The sequence below is a fragment of the Cynocephalus volans genome, chromosome 11 (genome assembly GCF_027409185.1).
Source record: "Cynocephalus volans isolate mCynVol1 chromosome 11, mCynVol1.pri, whole genome shotgun sequence".
In the NCBI taxonomy this organism is placed as follows: domain Eukaryota; kingdom Metazoa; phylum Chordata; class Mammalia; order Dermoptera; family Cynocephalidae; genus Cynocephalus; species Cynocephalus volans.
The window spans coordinates 45,660,711-45,685,099 of NC_084470.1; the positions used below are offsets into that span (position 1 = coordinate 45,660,711).

Genomic DNA, 24,389 nt, shown 5'->3' on the forward strand with positions numbered 1-24,389 from the left:
GGTAAATATCTTGGAGTGGACTTACTGAGTTGTGTGGTTAAGAAAATGTTTAACTTTATGTGAAGTTGCCAGATTGTTTTCCAAAGTGGTTATATCATTTTATATTCCCACCCACAGTCTGAGAAATGTAGTTGCTCTGCATCCTCACCAGCATTTAGGATTGTCAGTCTTTAATTTTAGTCATGATAGTGCATGTTTAGCAGTATCATTCTGGTTTAATTTGTATTCCCCTAATTACTGTTGTTGTTGAGCAACTTTTCATGTGCATATTAACCATTAATGTATCTTTTATGAAGTGTCTGTTGAAATATTTTGCTCATTTTTTAAGTTGGGTTTTTCTTCTTAATTATCTTCTTTTTTTTTTTTTTTTTGACAGCTGGCTGGCTGATAGAGAGATCTGAACTCTTGACCTTGGTGTTATCAGCACCATGCTGTAACCAATTAAGCTAACTGGCCAGCCCCTTAATTATCTTTAAAGAGTTTTTTTTTTTTTTTTTTTTTTACATATTTTAGAGACAAATCCTTTGTCAGATATATTTAATTGAGAATATTTTCTCCTAGTCTGGTTTGCTTTTTCAGATTTTTAATTTTGATCAATGCACGGATTTTGACTTTTTTAAATCAGAAAGCAGCATAAGTTTATTCTAGTATATGATTAAGAGTCAGTCTGAGTTTTTACTCAGCCTGTTTTCTGAGGAGTTCATTGCATTACATCATTTCATTTGCTTTTGTTTTCACATAGTAGATAAAGTCCCCATCCCCTATCACGTAAATGAAACAATTGAGGAATCGTTATTGTGCTACAAAACTGAGAACAGATGAAGATTCTGTAATTAATACTTAGATCACTTTTCTATGGGCATTTTGCCTAGATGATATGACATTATAACTATTTTGTATATTATTTCTGATTTGTTAGTGACAATATAATAACCAAAAGTATGATCAAAGACTTTTTTCCCCTTAATTTCTATTGACTCATAATTGATTATACATATTTTTGGGGTTCAACATTGACATATGTTGATCAAATCAATATTACTTGCATAAAGACTGCTTTTCTTAAGATAGAAATTTGACTTTAATTACTTAGACTGAAAGCAGTTTGAGCTGCAAGCCAAAGATACCTAGTATATTTAAATGCTCTCATAGTTTTTCATACTTTTTCTCTTTTAATTCTGAATTGTTAAGTTAGGGCTTAGGGTTCACACATCCTTCAAACCCATTGTACAGACTGGGTCACAAACCCCTCACACGCAGGTTCATGAGCTAGGTAATTGGAAAAAATCCTGGGAGCCGTGGGTAAAAAATTAATAGGCTTTATTCAGAGCTAGGAGCAGCTGCCCTAGTGGCCTCCCGCAGTGTTCTTAGGGGGCTGTGGCCTCGTGTATCAGAGCTGTTAGTCCTTTATACTTAAGTCCATAACCCAGGACACCTGGGTGCCCATATATGTAATTACATTAGATAATAACCAAGGAACACCTGGCCATACATGGATATTTACATCAAATGCTTGGGAAGATTCTGAACATCTGAGGGGCCCTGACCATTTTCCTATATTTTCGCTACAACTGTGACCTTAAATAACATAATTCTTTAACGATTTTGTTTTAAATTTATCAGTCACTGCTTTTGTTTTTTTCCTTTATCTTTGCTTTATTTTTCCATTGATAGGAATTATCCACTTTTTTTGGATACTAACTCCATTGCTATTGATTTGGATATCAGAGATTAATACTTTAACGGTGGTTTAGACTTCTACATGACCATAGTGTCTCATTTTTTCAGGGTGTTAGCTTCGCTTAATCTTCCAGCAGCAATTGAAGATGTGTCTGGAGATACTGTACCTCAGTCTATATTGACTAAGTCTACATCTGTGATTGAACAGGGAGGCATCCAGACTGTTGATAAGTTGATCAAAGAACTACCTGAACTACTACAAAGAAATAGAGAAATCCTAGATGAGGTATGTTCTAAAAGGTGTGCTTTTCAAGTAAAAACACTTTCATCTCTTGGTTTCTAGCAGAGATTAGGACTGAAGGCTCCTGTTGGGCTTTACATGGTATTTATTTATTACTTTGGTGAATTTACTGTGGCTCAGAGCCTGCTCTTCAGCCTCAAGAGGAATTCTGGTTGAGTGAGAATGGGCTTATTCTTGTCTTAAGGGTGAATACATGCACACTAATGAAATTCATAGGACCATTGTGTAATGCTAGTATACTGTGAGAATTTACTGTGACACAATCTGTTCAAAGGCTTCATAATTAATGATTCCTTTTTTACATAGGCATATCAGGCTTCTTGATGAACATGGAATCAGACAAAGCAAGTTAGGCCATCAAATGTTTTATAAGGCTGCTTCATCCATCTTTCAGTAGAGGTGGCATTTTATGAATAGGAACAAAACACTTTTTTGTTTTTTTGGCTAATGCCGACTGTTTGCCAATGTTATTCTCCTTTTAGTTTGCCTTCACCTCTTCCCCCTAAATGGTACATTTCTGTCTTTAGCTATAAATACATTCAGTCTGGTTATATTGACTCTTGTGAGTTTGAGTCATATTGTCTTTTTTTAGGTGACTTCTCTTATCAATGCTTTAACCCATGATGTTTTGATTTTTCAGTTAATTCTCAGAGATTTGTATTTGCATCATTTCTGAAGACTTCGGGGCAGGGGCAGAGTACTTAAGTACTCATGACAGTATGAATCTTATGGATGAGAATATTTACTTCACAGGGTTATTTAAAGGATTAAGTAAGCTAAAACAGTGCAATGCCTAACTTTGGGACACATAGGATGTGCTTAATAAATTATAGCTATTACTATTATGATGATGATAATATTGCAATTATAACTGTAATGATGATGATGGTAATGATTGTTACTCACCTTTCGGTGCAAATCAACTTCTGAAAAAGTTTAGGATAGAAACTTAACTGCGTTATTGGCTTGGGAAAGCTGCTATTCGTGAGAGGTTCTACAACAGTCAACATTCACCAGCCCTATCTGTGAGACACAGTTAATAATCAGAAAAACTAAAGCAAACAGAATTGGTGTTATATAGTTGAGTACTGAAGCTTTGCTCTGCTGAGCTTGATAGAAATGCAGAATCTTAGGCCCAATCCCAGACCTACTGAATCAGAATCTGTATTTTAATAAAATTCCCAGGTGATTTACATGCCCATTAAAATTTGACAAACATGGTTCTTAAGGTCATAGAACGTTATTCATGAGAATACCTTTTAAAATCTGTTGATTTGTTGGTCATACAAGCTTGTGATCTGGTGATGCAATCGAAAGGACATATATAGTAGATAGACATAGGGAGAAGAAAGTGGAGAGTGCTGTTCGAGACCACACACAAATGACAGCAGTAAGAAATAATAGTGAAGGAGAAGAAAACACTGGAAAATGTGGGCATAGCAAGTCAAATGCAAAGCAGTCTGAGGACATTTTAGTAAATAAAAGAATAATAAATCATCATTTAATACTTTATAGTTTACACATAATTCAGTAGTTAAGGTCTCAGAGTGTAGTTATATTTGGATTTGATTTCCAGCTCTTATCGCATAGCTGTGAGTCTGGGTAGAGTGCTTAATACCTCATGTCTCAGTTGACTTATCTCAAAAATGGGGAATAATAGTATTTAGCTCATACGATAGCTGTGAAGTGGGATAAATACATGGGCCTGCTACTTGGTAGTTATATAAATATTAAGTATTACCTTGGTTTTAAGATGCCATTGATTGGGAGATACATGTTTGATTTAGTAACATGTTTTTTGATAAGAACATTGTCTAATGAAATACTATATATTAATTATGAGAAACATCTTTAGAAGTATTCATATGAAGTTCATCTTATAATTGAGGAAAAAGTGACATTAGTGTGTTTGTGTATGTCTGTTGTCTATCTTAATATGAGATGTTTTTATTTGTCATATCTGATGTTCCTAATAGCCTTGTGAGTTAAGATTACTATTATTCTGTCAGTTTTACCAGAGAGTCTCATTTTAAGTAAGTGGTAAGTTGTGAAGTAAGTTGTAAAGCTGGGACTGTTCTCTTTGGTAGCTTTTAGAAATTTTGTTTTAGTCTTGATTTTTGGAAATTTGAAGTGTCCACCGATTTTTATCTTTTTAAAGTAATAAATTTATCATGCTTGGGACCTATTGGCCCTTTAAATCTTAGATCCCTATCCATGGATTCTGTTTCTTCAGTTATTCCACTTTCTCCATCCTCTCCTTATGAATTCCCGTTAGATCGATGATGATGCTTCTGGGTCAGTTCTTCATATTGCTTGATATCTCTGTTACTTTTACTCTTTGAGTTCTTGTTCTTCTTTCAAGGATACTGTCTCAGGCCAGCCTTCCAGCTCATTAATTGGCTATTCATCTGTGCCTTTTCTGTTCTTCAGCCATTCTATTGTTTTGTTTTGTTGTTTAATTTTTCCTGGTCTTTTTTATTTCCAAGGTATCAATTGATTCTTTCAAATAATCACCTACATTTATTTTATAATTACATTTTTTTTTTGAGGTAAAAAATTCACCATTAACCTCTTTAAAGTGTACAATTCTGTGCCTTATAGTACATTCACAGTATTGTATGAGCATCAACATGATCTAATTCCAGAATATTTTCATCTCCCCCAAAGAAATCCTGTACCCATTAGTGGTCACTCCTCATTCTCCCTTTCCCTTTTCTTGGCAACCACTAATGTGATTTCTGTCTCTATGGATTTGTCTGTTCTGGACATTTCATATAAATGGAATCATAGAATATGTAATCTTTTGAGTTGGCTTTTTTAACTTTGTATAATGTTTTCAAGGTTTGTCCATATTATGGTATGTATGTATACTTCATTTTTTTAATGCCTAAATATTATTCTATTGTGTGGATATATACCATATTTTGTTTATTTTTCATTTGATGGATATTTGTATTGTTTCTACTTTTTGGCTATTCTAGATAATACTGCTATCTGTGTATAAGTTTTTGTTTGAATACCTATTTTCAGTTCTCGTGTGTGTGTGTGTGTGCGTGTGTGTGTGCGCGCGTGTGTGTGTGTGTGTGTGTGTGTGTGTGGAGCAGAGTTGCTGGGTCATATGGTAAGATTAAGTTTAAATTTTTGAGGAAATGCCAAGCTGTTTTCCAGAGCAGCTATTCCATTTTACATTTCTACCAACAGTGTATGAGGGTTCCAGTTTGTCCACATCCTTGCCATCCCTTATTTTTTTTATTAATTAAAAAAAAAAATAGGGATCTTACTGTGTTTGAATTGGTGTCTCATCATGGTTTTTTTTTTTTTTTTGCTTTGCATTTTCCTAATGATTAATGATGTTGAATTTGCTTTCATGTGCTTATTTGTTGTGTGCATATTTTCTTTGAAGAAATGTCTGTAAAGTCATTGGCCCATTTAGAAATTGGGTTGTTAATATTTTTATTAAATTGCAAGAGTTCTTTGTGTATTTTGTGTATTAGAATTTATCAGATATATGATTTACAAATATTTCCTCACATTCTGATTTTTGTCTTTTTATTCTCTTGGTAGTATCCTTTGATGCAGAAAAGTTTTAAGTTTTGATGAAGTACAGTTGATCTCCTTTTCCATTTATTGCTTGTACTTTTGGTGTCATATTTATGCTTCCACTGTTAAAAATCCATGGTCATGAAGACTTATCCTTATATATTTTTTAAAAGCTTTATAGTTTTAGCTTTTATGTTCAGGTGTTTGATTTGTTTTGAATTAAATCTTGTATATGGCGTGAGGTAAGGGTCCATGTAATTATTCAGTTGTTCCAACATCATTTGTTGAAGAGATTCGTCTCGGCACCGTTGTGAAAAGTCGCTTGATCTGTATGTCTAAGCTTATGCCATCACCACATTGTTTGTATTACTGTAGCTTTAGAGTAAGTTTTGAAACATGGGAATATAAGTCCTACAGCTTTGCTTTTCTTTTTCAAGATTGTTTAGTGTCGTCACCTCTCTCAGGGTGACAGAGATGCAAAGGATTACTCAGAGCCCATTTCTCCAGAGCACTGAGAGGGCTGAAGGAGATTGCACCCAAGTAGAACTCCAAGAGAGGAGGGTCCCAGGCACAGCACCGAGTCATGTTTTCTCTCTGTTTTTATTGTGAAGGCAAGAAAGTTACAGAAAAAACACAGGTGGTTAATCAGTCATAGCGAAAACATAAACAAACTGGCTGCATGACAATTTTCATTAAAATGAGTGTAACTTAAAAATAGTTCAAGCAATTTACCATCAAAAGGAGTCATTAAACTAAGCTATGTGACATACAAAACAAACAATGAGATAATCACTATGGCAGCACTTAGTTCCCCAAGAGACTTAAAGAAACAGCTGAAGGTAAAATGTGGAAGTCCTCCAACTGTTAACTAGCAGAGTAACCTTGAAGCTTTTAGCTCGCATACTTTCCCATCATTTAGTTTTAGCTGCATCAAGGGCAGCTTCCCTTCAGAGCAATCACTTGCTGTGTTTTAATTTTCTTATCTACATCAAAGACTTTAGTTCTGTGAAAGTTTTCTGGTTTTTCCCAATCTTAGTATTTTTATGTGTGTTTCTGAAGAGTTGGGTTGTGGCCTAAACTACTGGAGTTTGGTCCTGCTAAAACTAAGGACTGTGGTCCTACTTCACTGCAGCCTGATCTGAGGACTTTGGTCCTACTATGTTAATGCTAAGGACCTGTGAAAATACATGTGTTTTATTAATATCAGTATCCTCCACAGTTTAGTCTATTTGGGGTCCCTTGTAATTTCATATAATTTTAGGATCAGCTTGTCCATTTCTGCAAAAAAGGCAGTTAGACATTTGATAAGGATTGTGTTGAATCTTTAGATTAGTTTGGGAAGTATTGCCAGTTTTAACAATATTAAGACTTCTGAGTCAGTTAAAATTGGTACAATATTATTACTGAGATTTTACTAGTTTTTCCATCAATGTCCTTCTTTTGTTTCAAGATCCAATACAGAATTCTGTATTACATTTAGTGTCCAATGATTTTTTATTGTGAATTCACATTTCCTGGAAATTTATTTGTGGGAATTCTTTGAGGTCTGTGTTCAAAGTGAATTGCTATTTAAAGGATTTGCGTTTTACTTCTGCCATAAAAAGGCATTATATATTTGACACGTCTTTAAACTTGAGTTGTTTTTTTCTTCTTTTTTTTTCTGTGGTTAATCTTTTAATCAGAAGTTCATTTTAGGACTTTGTGTTACATAGATAGTGTGATTTCTAGTCCCAAGTTCAGACTTTTGATTAGGTACTTCTTTATTATTTACAGCCAAGGTTTAGGCAGGAAAGTTTCCTTTTCCTTTTGTAGGGCAGTTTTCCTTTTAAAAAATTCATCTGAAAGTCACCCATTTGGAAGTATCCCAGTTTGAGGAGGGAGAGTGCGTTAGAACTGACTTGCCACTCTTTTGGCCACAGATATGTGGGCACTTCAAAAAATTCATGAAAAATTGGATTAAAAGATAATATGGATCCTTCCATGAACTTTTTGAAAATCCCTTATACATGTCATTTCTCCTCGTGTGTTAAATTCTCACTTTAAGCCATTGGCGAACTACATAGCTGGTGAACAGTGGATGTTGGGCTGCTTCAGGCTGGTGGCCTGTTTTTGTATGGTTCACTAGTTAAGGATGAGTTTTGCCATTTTTAGAGGGTTTTAAAGAAAGAAGAAGAGTATGTGACAGAGACTGTATGTGGCCCACAATGTCTAAAATATTTACTCGCTGGTGTTTGACAGAAAGGTTTACTACTCTTTGTGCTAAACTATTAAGGATTGTCAGATATTATTGGCTCAGCACTTGTGTCCACTGATAGATTAGCACTTATTCTTGTGTTTCTGGCCCCTTACTATCCTGTCTTCTCGGCTGTGCATTAAAAAGGCATTTTTTATATGCGAAACATAATTTTTAGTTTGTTGTACTAGGATGGAAGTCTAAATCTTTTATTTTCATGTAGTTAATCAATTTTTCCCTTTGTTTTGTTTATGCCTTCTGAGTTTGAAAAGTTTTGCTTATAGCTTGTGTTTATTTTAATCTTAAAACTGTCTTTAAAGTAGTCTGGGTATATGGTTGTAAATAATCTCTTGTAAATAATCTCTTATTCTTTTTTATTATACTGAGAAAAGCAATGGTTAACTCAACCTTAAACTTTATAAGACTTTTTGTTCATTATAACTTAAGATTTCTGCAACAAAAAATGTTGTACCAATTTATATTCTAACAGTAGTGTAGGAGTATTCCCATCTCACTAAATTCTCACCTATATTGAATGTGATCATTTTTTAAATGCTTTACGTCAGAAATGATACCTTAATGTTGTATTGCCTCCTTTTTAAGTCATTAAGATTGTTGGATGAAGAAGAAGCAACTGACAATGATTTAAGAGCAAAATTCAAGGAACGCTGGCAAAGGACACCATCCAATGAACTCTATAAGCCTTTAAGAGCAGGTAAAAATGTGTATAAATGAACTTTACTTGAATAAATTGTCAATTTGTATCCTCATTTTTGCTTGATTTAATTAGGCTCAGTTGTAAGCTCATTTTTACTGAAACTATATACTATGAAAACCCAGGTGTTTTTCCTCAGTTTAGTATAAAAATTAAAGTAACAAAAGTAATCTACATTCATTGTAAGAAGTCTAGATCCTTAAGAAGGGTATAAAGTGAAAATTAAGATGATCTTTTCTCGGGCCGAGCCCGTGGCGCACTTGGTAGAGTGCTGCGCTGGGAGCGCGGCGACGCTCCCGCCGCGGGTTCGGATCCTATATAGGACTGACCAGTGCACTCACTGGCTGAGTGCCGGTCACGAAAAAACGACAAAAAAAAAAAAAAAAAAGTTAAAAAAAAAAAAAAGATCTTTTCTCTCTCATTTTCTCTTCCAAGCTGTGTGCATAGTTTAAAAAGATAACTGAGATTTTACTATATTTATGGTTTTGAAATTTCTTCTCACTTAGTAGTGAATCCTGGATGGTAAAAAATGAGCTTTAACAGTTACTTTGAAGCCAAATTTATGCTTTTTAAGACTTTTATTATTAAGATTTTGTGATTGTTAAGATAAACGATATCTTCCTTTTTTGCTGGAGACTTGTTTTATTTATCTCTGTAAAAAGAATGTATACTATTGAGATTTTTCTAAAAATATATCTGCTGTTCTTTTAAGTCTAGTTGATCCTTTGAGAGAGGAGTACTTTTAAATAAGTTGGATGAATTTTTGGAGTGAATGATTTCTTTCTATATTCATGAGTTGAAAGAAAAGATTAGACTAATTTCAGTTAGCTTTTATTTGGCAGACAGTAACCTCCAAATATATTTTTATAGATGTGCTTTTGATTTAATAAATGATTTCGTCATTTTTCCAAAAACAAAATGCGAAGACTGATAGGAGATGAGTTTTTATTATCTAGTGAATTGGGACCTGTAGAAGGGGAAGATAAGTAAAGTTGGGGACCCGAACTAAAAGTATAACCATCCTGTAAACACTTAGAATCACTGCTATGGTCTGTAAACTTTGTTTTTCTCCAGAGGGAACCAACTTCAGAACAGTTTTAGATAAAGCTGTGCAAGCAGATGGACAAGTAAAAGAACGTTATCAGTCTCATCGTGACACTATTGCACTTCTGTGTAAGCCAGAGCCTGAGCTGAATGCTGCCATCCCTTCTGCTAACCCAGCAAAGACCCTGCAGGGCAGCGAGGTGAGAAGGTGCATTTTGATATGGGTGGTCATATGCTTATGAAAACTATGTTCAAGCTATTATATATGGTGAGCTGCCAATTTCTTACTGGTGTCTCTTAAAGAATGCAGCAGTAAATTGGGGCTGTTATATTTAAAATGTATATGTAAAGTGTAATTGGTAGTTATACTAATATTTCTGTCCTGTGATGATAATTTCCATTTATTGAATGCCTTCTGTGAGCTGGGTACTAACTTCTAGATACTTCATATATTCACAGTATTTAATTCAGGTTTTATAAAAGGAAGAGGCCTGAAGTATAGAAACTTTACTGAAGTGAAAGGACTGGGTTTGGCCAAATACTTTTCAGACCACATATTTGTTTCTTGCATCATTCTATACTGCCTTCTGCCATATTCCACTGTGATGATTTCTGAAGGGAAAATTGACAAGGTGTGCATGTTAGTAAATGGATAACATCATTAAGGTATTTCTAATGGTGACAGGAAGGAGGAAATTAATAGTAGGGCATCTGATATAGAAAGTCCTAAAAGAAGAGGAAGTGCAAGTATAACTTAATGGTCAATCACTGTGAGGTAGAGTGATGTGGTAGGATAAGACAGACCCCAAAGTACACAGGAAAATAAGCTAAAGGGCAAGAAATACTGCTGAAAACTTCTTGAAAAAGGTGAATTTCCTGGGATCATAGGTTTTGAAAATTATCACTGTTGTTCCTTATTGTCTTCCTGTAGAAGTGTTTTGTATATTTAGTCAATCAAAACTTACTGGATATCTGCTCTGTGTAAGGCACTGTGCCTAGGTACTTTGAAAAATTAACAAGTGAATCATACACAGCTTTTACCCTCAATTTATGGTCCAGTGTGGAAGATTAGTCATGTTCAAGGATAACTATAATACAGAGTAGAAAGTGTCACAAGAAAAATTTAGAAAGTATGCTATGAGGATTTAGATGAAGTACTTAAATTTCAGCAATTTAGATCTCTTAGGAGGCTTTTTAAGAATTGGCATTTATGAGAACAGAGCGGATAAGCAGAAAAATGGAACATATACAGGATCTGATAAGGGTTGAGTTAGTGGTTTTATCCAGAGAAGCTACCAGAGGTTCAGTGGAAACCAGCCATAGGTGCTGCATAGTTGAATGTGCACAGAACCTGAATCTAAAGGGGCTGAACATGATGGGACAAGGAGTTAGATGCTTGGAGGATATGGGATAGAAAAGGGAAGTAGTTAGAAGATTAGTTCATGGAGAACAAAGAACCCAAAGAAGGGCTGCAGACCCATGGAACAGCAACAACTTCTAGTACCTTTTTTGTTTTAGAAAAAGATCTCTGTTTAGTATCCCCTCTTTGTTCTTTTTGGTGTCTTCTTTTTTTTTTAGCCTCTACTTTCAGAGACACTTTTTGGTGTTTTTATACGTGATTCAGAACTTACATGGCTGTTGTCCTTAGATTCTCTCCTCTTTTCAATAGGAAAGCAAAAATGGATTGTGCTAAACAAAATCAGAATTAGTATACACTTTGTTAATATTTTATTCAATTGTAATAGATGCTTTTGTTAATCTTTAGCAGTATTTTTACCCAGGGGAAAATACTTTTAGAGTCATTATGAAGTTATTTTACTGAGGCTAGATTTTCTTTATGGAGGTAACCAAAAAATTTTCAGTATTCTATATATTCATTCATCATGTGCCTTTACCTATAAAGCAAATGTCATATGTTTATCAAAGCTATTTCAGATGGTTGTCATAGTAATTGATGACACATTTTAGCCAAAGTCATGTGATTGCTGATTATTAAAGTGATCAATGTACATTTTATTAAGAGGTCCAAGCCTAATGGTAGGGCTGTTTTTTTTTTTGTTGTTGTTGTTCTTTTATTGTGAAAAAGCCTACTACCTAGTTATTTATCTTCAGTGTATCTGGGTATCTGGTTTTAGATATTGAGATATTCTGAAAAAGTTTGCACACTGCTTGTGAATGTGTGCCTCTGATCAACTGAGGTCTGAAATCTAGTCTATGGTTGGCTAGCCAAGCCTTGGCCTTACTGTAGGGTTGAGTCTGACTAGAGGAAGGGGCATTTTTTTTTTTTTTTTTGCACAAAGGAGATGTCCACTTATACTCACAGTGTAGCATCGGGGTAATGGAGGGGTGCCCTTGGGAAAAAAAACCCTTCATCTCCAAAGAGGTAGTGCATAAAGAGTACTGTCTAAAGCTGTGTGCCCTTCCAGATGGGGTGCCTTTTTCTGATTTACACAAAGACACCTTATAGACTAGTGGAGGATCTGCAAGCGCAGCTTTCACTCTTGATTACTCATGACAGAAAGTCTACAGACAAGTGTTGAGAATAACTGGAATCTGTTCATTCATTTGTTCACTGAGCATTTGTTACAGGCCTGCTATATGCTAGGAACTGTGCTGAGCACTGTGGGCTCTAATATAGAGAGATAAAAAATGCCTCTAGGTTTGCTTTAGTGTAGGGTAAATGCATCAGATTCCTGCTTTTCTGTTGCTGTAGAGATATTCTCATGTTTGTCGTTTTTGAAAATAAAATGGGAAAGTCTGAAAAATAAAGTTGAAAATTTCATTGAGAGCATTTCTTATGTCCCTAACTGTATTTGGTGTTGGTAAATGCTACACAGAGTTTTATAATCTAAAACTGGGTGACCCCAAACTATAGCCTGTGAGCCAGATTCAACCCACCCCTTGTTTTTGTGTGGCCTGCAAGCTAAGAATGGGTTTTACATTTTTTAATGGTTAAAAAAAATGTCAAAATAATGTTTCATAACATGTGGATGTTATATGAAATTCAAATTTCAGTGTCCATAAATAAATTTTTGTTGGAACGTAGTCATGGTCGTTCATATACATATTGTCTGTGGCTGCTTTCACGCTACAAAGGCAGAGATGAATAGTTGCATCAGAGACTATGACCTACTAGGCTGAAAATACTTTGTGTCTGATCCATTACCGAAAAAGTTTGCTAGCCCGTTCTCAAAGACAAAGTATGACAACCCAGGTATCTCATTTCTTCTGTTCTCTTTGACCTCATTTCCCTCCGTTTTGTTTTTTGTTTACTATGCTTCAGCCAGAGTGGCCTTTTCTTTCTTTCCTTTGAACCTGCCAAGCTGGCTGTACTTCCTGACTTTTACATTTGCTTTTCCTTCTGTTGGGTCTTTCTTCCCTTTCCGTGGTGACTATTACTTTTTCATTAGTCTCTGTTGTCACCCCTTCCCCATCTTTGTCATTGTCTACCATATTACTCTATTTTTATGTATTTGTTTAATCCTCCCCCTCCCTCACATTCCCCAAATGAAGAAAAGGACTGTTTTTGTTAATAGTTGTATCCATGGTACCCAACACATAAAGATTTAAAAAAATTTGTTGATGAAATGATAGCCACTGGCAGCCTAACTTAATAAAGGGATGTAATTAATTGCAGTTTAAAGTTAATTGGAGCTGTTTATAAAACATAGAACTAAATACCACAGAATTCTAATTATTTATATACTTTGACTTGATAACATGTTAAGCCTCAAATTTGAGTTTAAGAAAATTTAGGCAGTGGTTTTCTTTTCTTAACTATCTGGTCATTCATATTGGAAGCAGCTTAATTTATTTTCTACTTCATTCACTGTTATAATAGGACCAGAATCATACAATCTGAAATATGGTTAAACTAGTGTGTATGGTTTAAATAATAAAAAGAGGATGTTTGTAATACAAGCAATCTCTGTCTTTGTGTGGTAGTCTAAAAGTTCATTCATAAATTGGTTGTTTAAAATGGCATTTTTTATTTCAAGACTTAAAATCATAGCATTTTTGGAGTAGCACAGGACTTAGTAAGTAACTGGTCCTTATCACTTTGGTTAGAAAGCTGTGTACCATAAAAATCAGGAGGTTAGCTTGTTTTCATTAATAGAGATGGTATTCGAATTCATAGTTTTTAAATCCTAATGGGGTTCTTTTCCCACATTTCTCTGCTGCCCTGTGTGTAGTTAGTTTCTCACTGAAGAGCAAGTTGTATCCACGTGAACCATGTCTGTCTTCTTATATCACTTATTAGCAAGCCTGGGGTGTTACCACCACAAGTTTGGTCAGTTATTTGATGAGAGGGTCTTAGTTTTTATACTATGTAAGAAGTATTAAATCTGTTTCAAGGTAGTAGTGTTATGTCAGTCCAGACTCTCAGCTTTGTTTACCAGACTGTTTTTGTTAACCCTTCTGCCGGTTCCTATTTCTCCCCATTCTTTCTAGCTTTTATTGGACATAACTTATAGAGAGATAAAAATTACATTTCATGATTTTCTAATAGCCAAACAACCTTCACATATGGTAAAGTCCTGAGTGAAAGTCATGGTTGTGGTTCCATTATCAGTTTAAATATACCAACAGGTATATTTGGTACAATTGGTAATTGTCACAGTGCTTTTTATTTATATGAGTATATCCTGTTGTATCCCCCCGATACAAAATGTGTCACATAATTGCAGAGATATAATTCAGAAAAATAAAGGATACTTTAGTTCTTAATGTATTTCTCCTTGTTCTTCTATCCTTATCTGAATGCTTAGATGCCTAAGCCTCTTTAGTCCATAATCTAAACAAAATATAGAGTTAAACCTTAAAACCTAACTACCTGGTGGTATTAATAGCTAATATGATTGAACACTTACCCTGTGTTAGAAATTGTTTTACACTTTATATTGATTATCTCAGTCTTCACAACAGTCCTGAAATAGTCACTATTATTATTGTCTTTTTTTAAACAGGTGAAATTAATTTTAATTATATAATTTATTTAAACCAATGTAGCCAGAATATTATTTAAACATGTAATCAACATTATCAGATTAAGACATACAATTATTATTGAGATATTTTTCATTTTTTTTTGTACTAAGGTCTTCTTAAAATACACATCTGATGTGTATTTTACACTTAAAACACATCACAATTTGGATGCTAAATTTTCATTGGAAATACTTGATCTGTATTTTTTTATTTTTAAAATTTATATTGAATCAAAATTGATTACACATTTTTTTGGGGTTCAACATTGAGATATGTTGAGCAAATCAATATTACTAGCATATATATTGTTACAAATCATACTTATTCTTTATGCCCCTTGTCCAATCGCACCCCATTCCCCTCCCCCTCCCTCCTCTCATTACTCTAGATTTTTTCTCTCCTTCTGAAAGAATAATGGTTACTCTGTTGATTTTTTGCCTAGAAGATCTGTCCAGTGCTGAGAGATGTGATCATTTCCCCCAATATTATCATAGAGCAGATGCGTCTTCTTTCACTCTGGAATGGGCATTGTGGGGATAGACATCCTCTTCTTTTCTTTATCTCTGCTGGTAACTCTTCTTGTGTCAATGTACTCCAGTGGCTGGTGGACCATCTGCATGGTGGTTGTGGCGTCTAGCCACTTTCATGGTGGCCTTGGTTATTGTGGTGGCTGTGGTGTGCTGCCTACATGGAGGTGATGTTTTTGGCATACTCCTTGGAACTGGCGGTGTGCCTGGTTGGTGGGGGGTGCCTGTCACTGGCTCCATCCCGCAGGTCCCCAAGCAGGCCCTGAGGTGCTGGCACAGTGTGCCTGTATTATTCTCTTTTTGCAGATGAGAAAATTGAGTTTTCTAGGTAGTAAACTGCCCTTGTTTACACAGTAACTAAGTCTGTTATGCCCACTAGGGGAATATAGTTAGAGTTAAAATATTTTTTTCTATGTAATTACATTTTACTTTGATAGACAATTAGGTTCATTTGTTTCGTATTCAAGTTTTGATTTAATTTTGTTTTTTGAATGTGGAAAAAAATGTTCATGATTCAAAAGGTGCATGCAGAGAAATCTCATTCTTTCTACCTCATTCCCATATACTTGTACTTTCTATAAGTAACTGTATTCATTAATTTCTGATTTGTCCCTACTGCCTTTCCTTTTGCAAAAGATACATACACATACATATATACACATATTATATATGTGTTTATCTTTATTTTCTGATTTCTCTCTTACTCAAAGTGCAGTATACTGTATATATGCTTTTGCACCTTCTTTTTTTTTCTTTTAACAATATATCCTGGAAGTCACTTGGAAGCAAGATTTTTATCCATGTCATCTAATACCAGGTTCCACTAGGTCCCTTAAACAGACTGTCGTATCCATCTAGATTTGATTCTTTCTGCTCTTTTAGAGTTGCTATGGTTTGATGCTTCTTGGACCTCTAGGAATCATATTTCTTTTTACTGCCCCCATCCTCATTTTCCTTTCTTTTTTTAAAAATAGATTCTGAGTGTTAAGATTAAGACACTTAGGAGATATATGTGGTAAACAGAGGCCAGAAAGGAGGTTCATCTAAATTTAGTAGCCTTATACTTTTCCTCAGGTCTTTTTGGTCACAAAGGAATGTTATTCTGGACATTCCAGTCAAGGAATTAAGTAGGACTGTGGAAAGAAGAGTTGGACAGGAATTCTTAGAAACAAGCCATTGGTGGGGAGATCTAGTGGAGTTGGAATTGCTGTTGGTAATAAGAAAGATGGGTGGAGATGGAGTTCATGGATGTCCCATTCTTCCTTTGTCTTTCCCCCAGTTTTCTTTCTGTGAGCATCATCAGGGCAAGCAGAACAGGGGGGTTGGGGTGGGTGTTCTCCCTGGTGGTCCTAGCAGAGTGTGAAGAGATGTGAATGAAAGGGGAACTTGAAGTGGCATTAGACGGCACTTGAACACTTAATATAAAGGAATGTTTATGAATTATGTAGCTGTAATTCAGAGACTGCCTGGACTGCATATAAGAGGTAAAACTCTCAATGATATAAAGAGATGTACACCTTCTTTCCCTCTTCCTCTCCCAGCATATAAAATAAACCTGTGGTGTATAGCCTTCTATTTCTTTCTCCATCTAGCATGCTCTCTCCATATCAATCTCTGTCTCTATTTCTATCTTCATGTCTTTCTCTATCTCTCTCTCTCAATCTCTCTAGGCAAAATGGAATATAATCTGTTTACTTGGCAAAGTCGTACTTTCCCTCACTTCAGAGCCATGACAGGGAAGTAGACTAATGTAGAGTGATTACGAGATTGGAGTTAGACATAGATCTCAAGTTTCACTTTTGTCTCTTAGTAGCTATGTAACCATGTTACTTAATTTTTCTGAGACTCAATTTTCCATCTTTGGGATAGCGGTAATAAGTATATATACCCTAGGGGGTATTGTAAAGAATACATTAAATTATATTTGTGAAGTGTTTAGCACAGTATCTGGCACATAGTAAATATTCAGTAAATTGTAACTGTTCCTATTCTTATTAATGCTGCTGTTATAATCTAAGTCAACTAAAGGTACAATGTCTATAAATACACCTGATGTAGAATTTATTCTTGGTTCTCTGAGAAGTCATCTCTCTCTGCCCCTCATATATTATTTCCTTCTGAAATTGGCTTTTTTTTTTTGGAGGGGGGTTGGGGGGCGATTAAACTAAGATATCTTTTTTGTTGTTTAGGTTGTAAATGTTTTAAAATCCTTATTGGCAAATCTTGATGAAGTAAAGAAGGAAAGAGAAGGTCTGGAGAATGACCTGAAGTCAGTGAATTTTGACATGACAAGCAAGTTTTTGATAGCTCTGGCTCAAGATGGTGTGATAAATGAAGAAACTCTTTCTGTTACTGAATTGGATCGACTCTATGGAGCTCTTACAACTAATGTCCAAGAATCTCTAAAGAAACAGGATGGACTTCTTAAAAATATTCAGGTGACATTTATATATTTAATAAGGTATATATTTAAAAAATTACTGAAAGGATATGCTTGGACTAAACCTATGTCCATTTAGGAAATGAACTGGAGAATCTATATAGTTAAGAGTGGTACATGATACATCTATATTTTATAAAATGTAACTTGGCACATTGGTTTTGAAAAATCTAGAAACAAAGCCACACTTATGTGGCTAAAATGTTGCCTATCATGTAGAAGTGCTTGATGCTTCAGATATTTTGGATTGTCCCAAGTTTTAAAAACTTTGGCTTTTTTTGCCAAATGGAGGAGGAGAACCAAAATTATTTGGAATTATTGATACTTTTAGTTATATGGTTAATACATATAGACTTTAGTCATTTTTTGGAAATAATGCAAACTAAATATGCTTAGCTATGCGAAGTCAGTATTTTTTTTTTTTTTTACAAATAGATAGTTTGAAATAACAAGACTTGAGATTTTGCTCTTTTAGTAGTTGATGTGCAGAATAAAACATTGTGTATTTCTACTGCTGAATATATCTATATGCAACATAAAGTACTCTAAAAAGTAAGAGTTTTCATCTTGATTATATTTTTTGCAAGTGTTATATTTTAATAGCAATCTGTAGTCATTGTTGATTATGTTTTGACATCATTGGATTTGTGTTATTTTTACTTAAGGAAAAATTTAAAGCACTGTGTTAACTCAAAAGAAATATTAGGTATTTCTAGTAATTCTGCATATATATGTAATCATATATGATTTTCATAGTTGGAAAAGATATTAATTAATAAAAATGTTATGAACTATATTTTATACGTAAATGTAAATACATAAATCTTTCTTTTAACAAGGTCTCACACCAGGAATTTTCGAAAATGAAACAGTCTAACAATGAAGCTAATTTAAGAGAAGAAGTTTTGAAGAATTTAGCTACTGCATATGACAACTTTGTTGAACTTGTAGCTAATTTGAAAGAGGGCACAAAGGTATGAACTACATACAAAAGAAACAATAGCTAACAAGTATAGATATGAAAGTATACTTTGGGATGTTAATTAGGGTTTCTAGTTGGACCAAATTATTCTTTGCCTCAAATTTGTTAGCTTTAATGCCTTTTTCCTCTGTGAGATTTGTTGTGAGAGGGAAAAAGCTTAATGAAGGTGGCAAAAATTTTATGGGAACTTTAAAGGATGAATTGTGTATTTCAATTGGCAGGAAAAGGGTATAAACGTTATTCCAGGTAGCAGGAATTAGAACAGAGATGTCAAGCCAATGACACTTTTTTAAAAGGGGTGGAAAGTTGACCCATTTGAGTGACCTATGAGGGATCAGTAGTCAAAGCTGATCTGTGGTGGGAAAGGGGGATCACTGCTTTTATATTCTGTGCTGGTGGTTTGGCGAGGATAGATTTATGACCTGCCTCAGTACAGAGGGCTTATTAAATATGTCTTAGGTATTTTTTTGTTTTGTCCTTTAAAAAGTTTAGGGAAATGCTTTTATTTGTTTTTACCAATTACTTTGCTATTGAGGGAATAAATGATTTTTAAGTTATTCAGATGCACAATTCATATTGGTACTTAACTTCATAATGACCATGGAATAAAAGTTACTTGATGTAATTACAATAGGTATAACATAAAACCCTCTGAAGAGAGAGTAAAAAATACTGCAAAGCCTTCCAAATAGACATTTGGTTTAAAATGCTTTGTTCAAATAGTTAAGCTGAGAAAAGTCTCCAGAGAGCCTTTGGAAATTCATTTAAGGGTTTCTGAAATGATGCCTGCATTTATATAGTGAATTTGCAAATCTAATCCTTCCACTTAAATAGGTTTAGTATCATTATTAAGTAATTGATTTTTCTCCAGGAATTGGGAACACATTCATAATCATGAAACTTTTAACTTCTTGTTTCCATTTAAGTTTTGGTGACTTGTGTTCTGTAAAAATGATTTTATTATTTTAAAATTTTAAAGGAATTTTAGGTCATATTCAATATTAATCTGTTGGGTTTAATAAGTGGTGTGAATGTGTCCAATGCAGAGCATTTTAGTTCTTCAGCTTCAACCATTATCGACAAATTAGCTTTAGATTGTATTACTTCCTAGGTTAAAAAATTGCTCTTGTTTATTATTTGTATTTGTTCTTTGCTTATAGTTTTACAATGAGCTGACTGAAATTCTGGTCAGGTTCCAGAACAAATGCAGTGATATAGTGTTTGCACGGAAGACAGAAAGAGATGAACTCTTAAAGTAAGTTTGTTTTGTGCAACTCTTCAAGAAAATTTGTTTTAGGCTATAACTAAAGTATTTTCTTTTAAAAAATCATGTAGAGAATTTTGCAGTGAACTCAGTAGTGTGAGACAACAATTTTCCTCCTTTTCTCCTGGGTATTTTACAAAGCAACAAGCAAATAGCTCTATGATCTGGGAATGAAAGGATGAAAAGGAGCAGAAATTTTAGACATAGGAAGTACAGTGAGGTCGTGTAAAAGGTAACAAAACAGTTCAGGGTGGCAGATCTCAGGAAGTGCCACTAAGTATAAGCAGTTTACTTATAGAGGCTCATAGGTTCCTTACATAAAACTAGAGGTATAGAACATGGAGAAGACAGGATGAATAGCTCAGATAATATCAGCAAAATCATTTTCTGATGGAGCCTATTGAGAAAGCTTGGCCAGTAACATAGGACTCATTACTGAGTCCTCATGCTGAGAAATAATAACTGACACAGTATTGATACAAAGATAGTGTATTTATAAAGGTGAAAAAAACAAAATTTAACAAAACAAAATTTAACAAAACTTAATAGATAAACAACAATTACCAAAATAATATTGTCACAGAGCTGATGAAAATTCCAAGCAAACATTTCACCAGGAATTAAAACAGCAACAACAACAAAGAAAAAAAAAAGCTAAGGAAGTACTCTAAGGAACACCTTGAACAGAAATCAAGGAAGATGGTAAGAAAACAGGAAATGATAAAATGTGAGGTGTCAGAATTCAGGAAAGAGGTAGAAGAGAAGAATATAACCATCACAAATGATCCCTTCAGCTGAGCAAACCTTTATTTACCTCTCTGTTCACGTTTAAACAATTTTTCATAGAGAAAGTGGGAGAAGTTATCAAAGAGCCACCTCTATCCCTCTTTCTTAGGGGGGGTTTTTTAAAAAACAAATAATTAGAATGTTTTTAAATGATGCCAGAGCTTTAAAAAAACAACAAAACCCTCCAAATTAGTCTTAATGATAAAATCTGACAAAGATTAAAACAAAACACAGTCTTCAGACCAGTCTTAGTTATGAATATGGATGAGAAAGGCCTTGCCAGTAATATTCACCAGTATGTTAAAAAAGAATCTTGACCAAGGAGAGGGAGTGGTTATGCCAGTAATGCAATGATTGGTTCAGTATTTTTATATCTGAGGAGAAAAAGATCACAAATTTCTCTTTATAGGTGAGGCAAAAGCTTTTGAGAAAATAACTGTTCTGGTACTCTGTATTAGTCAGGATTCTCCAGAAAGACAGAATCAATAGGGTATGTTATAAGTACATGAGAGGGGATTTATTAGGGGAATTAGCTTGTGTGATTATGAAGAAAAGTCCCACAATGGGCTGTCTGCAAACTGGATGCTGGTAGCATGACTCAGTCCAATTCCAAAAGACTTAAAACCAGGGAAGCCAATGGTGTCCTTAGTGTAAGTCGTAGAACCCCAAAGCTGAAGAGTCTCGAGCTCTGATGTCCACAGACAGGAGAGAAGAGTATATCCCAGCTCCAGAGGATAGAGAGAGCGCTTCACCTTTTTTCTCTGTTTTTTTGTTCTCTCCGGGCCCCCAGCGGATTGGATGGTTCCTGCCCACATTGAGGGCGTGGTCTTTCCCACCTAGTCCACTCATACTCGTGTACCAATCTCTGCTGGAAGTACCCTCATGGACACACCTAAAAAGATAGCTTTACCAGGTTTCTTGGCATTCCTTAGCCTAATCAAGTTGACACCTAGAATTAACCTTAACATACTCAATAAAGTGGAAGTAGATAGATGCTTCCTTAGTGGGGGATGGGGATATATATATATATATATATATATATATATATATATATGCCCAAAACTCAGCGTCATGGTTAATGGAGAAACACTGTAAGCATTCCTCCTAGAGTCAAGAAGAGACTACAGATGCCCACTGTCAACATTATTATTTAATGTTATACTAGTAGTACCATCCAGGACAATTAGACAGGAGAAAGAAATTAGAAATAAAAAAATTAGGGCCGACCCCACAGCACACTCAGGAGAGTGCGGTGCTGGGAGCGCGGCAGTGCTCCCGCTGTGGGTTCGGATCCTATATAAGGATGGCCGGTGTGCTCACTGGCTGAGTGCGGTGTGGCCGGTCACAAAAAGACAAAAAAAAAAAAAAAATGAAAGGAGGAGGTAAAACTATCACTGTTTACAGACTTTATGATTGTACAACTTGAAAACCTAAGAGAATCAACCCCCAAACTCTGCAAATAATAAAGTAATTATTATTGAAATTGTTGGTCATAAAAATAATTTTTAGAAATCAGTAGCTTTCATATAAATAAACCTATTGAAGATATAATGGAGGAAAAGATCCACTTACAATAGCAGCAAAAAAGACGAAACATGTAAGAATAGGTTTTTCATATATGAGAACTATATGGAGAAAACATTATTTCAAGGACACGGAAAAAGACTTGAGCAAATTGAAAGACATATGTTCTTGGATAGGATGGCTTAACTTCATAAAGATGTCAATTCTAAATATGCATTAAACATAGTTCTGATTTAAAATCGACACATTTTCATTTGGAACTAGACAAGTTGATCCTAAAGTTCAAGTAAAAAAATAAACAAGATTAGCCAGGAAAACTGAATAAAAAGAACAGTGAGGGGGGATACTAGTTCTATCAGATATTAAGATATGTAATGCTGTTTCTAATTAAAACACAATGGAACTGGTACATCATTAGACCAAATACAGTATAGAAATAGATTCACATACACACGTGAATTTAGTGTAGAAAGGATTTTAAACCAATCAGAAGTTGGGGGACAACTGTCTAGCCATTTAGAAAAGAAAAGTTATTTTTATACTGGAATAAATTCCAAATGGATCAGACTTGAGCTGTGTGAAATAAAATGTAAAGTCTAAAAGAGAATGGGGAGAATTTCTAAATAAAGCTGGAATAGAAAGGGTCTTTCTAACTCTGACTTAAAGCCCAGAAGCCATTTAAAAAAAAAGGTCTTTATCTTATCATCGTGTCTTTATAATAAACACACGATGATAAGCAGAGTCAAGATAATGACAAGCTGGGGAAACGATATTTGAAACTTATTTCATAGGCAGAGAGGTAATTTGCCTTATTTGGAAAGAACTCCTAGAAATTAATGAGGAGGAAAGAAACCCAATAGAAAATTGGGGAAAGGATGTGAACAGAAATTTTGTAGACAGGGAAGCACAAGTGGGTCGGTCTTAAACAAAAAAATGCCCTCATTCAATATAAAATGCAAATTAAAGTTACTCTGAAATAACATTTTTTAGATTGGCAAAAATCTGAAATTTTGATCACATGCTTCATTGTCACACATTGGAGAAATAGATCTTATACACTGCTGTGAGAGTATAGAATGGTGCAGTCCTTGGGTAGAGCAATTTAACTGTAAAAGTCAGGATTATAAATTCAAATACTTTTTAATCCAACTATTCTGTTTTTTGGAATCTATTCTGAGGATATATTAGCATGTACTAGGAATGACATGTTTATGAGCTTATTCATTTCTGCATTGCTTATAGCGGTAATAGAAACTAATCAAGTATTCAGGGCTGGTGAAATAAACAAAGCTCCATCTGTACAGTGAAATACTATGCAGCTATTTAAAAAAAGGGGATGTTTTCAATTTACTGTTATGGAAAGATCTCTAAGATAAATAGTTACGGTAAAGAGAAGTAAGAAAGAAGAGTGTGTAGATATGCTTTTTGTATAAAAAGGGAGAAAATAAAAAGCATTTAAACTGGTTTGTTTATGTACAAGGAAGCTTTGGATATTCTTAGGAAAAATATTTGGATATTCTCATTTTCAAATATTTCATATTCTAAATGTCCAGTTTGAAAATTAGGTTTGTTATTATTTGCATGTATGTTTCTGTATTTATACTGTGAACAGAATCAGTTCTGAGACTGTCATGAACTTAAGTGTTTTCAGCTCAGTGATTGAAAGGTGAATGAATGATGGAAAAATAAGCCATGTAATAATATTAACTTTTAAAAATCTGAGGGTTTATTTTGTTGAAAATCATGTTAATACTCAGGGCCTATATTCTTTCAAACCTTTTCGTTGAATATAATGTACACTAGAAAAGTACATGTAAATGTACATCTTGTTGAATTTTCACAAACTGAGTACACCAAGGCAACCAGCACTTACATCAATACATAAAAAATTCTCAGCACCCCAGAAGCATCACTCATGCATCTACCTGGTCATTACCCGGTTACTTTCTCCTGTTTTTGCACTGTATGTAAATATAATTATACATTATGTACTTTTTTGTGACTGGCTTTCACTCAGCATTATATTTGTGAAATTCATCTGTATAGTTGTGTACATTTGTAGATTTTTTTATTCTCATATCTATATACGAGCGTACTTCAAAAAGTTCATGGAAAGATTCGTATTATCTTTTAATTCTATTTTTCCATGACCTTTATGACGTAACATTTATATTTCATTCTGTGAATATACTACAAGCATTTATTCTACTGTTGTTGAGTATTTGAGTAGTTTCCAGTTTTGGGCTATTACAAATAGCGCTGGTATGAACGTTGTAAAACACAGCTCTCCAGTATTAACTGGCATCAGTAAAAGGTTGGAAACAAATCAAATGTCCAAGACTGGTTAAATAAATAAAGCTAATT

At 34.4% G+C, this 24,389-nt stretch overlaps 1 protein-coding gene across 2 annotated transcripts in view; it reads left to right on the top strand.

Moving 5' to 3' along the window:
* PDCD6IP (programmed cell death 6 interacting protein) overlaps nt 1-24,389 on the top strand; it is a 70,619-nt gene that overhangs the window by 38,253 nt on the left and 7,977 nt on the right. For both annotated transcript variants that reach the window (XM_063113886.1, XM_063113887.1), the window contains exons 10-15: nt 1,789-1,966; nt 8,358-8,469; nt 9,544-9,713; nt 17,219-17,467; nt 18,309-18,443; nt 19,612-19,706. In XM_063113886.1, coding sequence (XP_062969956.1) covers nt 1,789-1,966; nt 8,358-8,469; nt 9,544-9,713; nt 17,219-17,467; nt 18,309-18,443; nt 19,612-19,706 — 939 coding nt within the window. The remainder of the gene's footprint in view (nt 1-1,788; nt 1,967-8,357; nt 8,470-9,543; nt 9,714-17,218; nt 17,468-18,308; nt 18,444-19,611; nt 19,707-24,389) is intronic.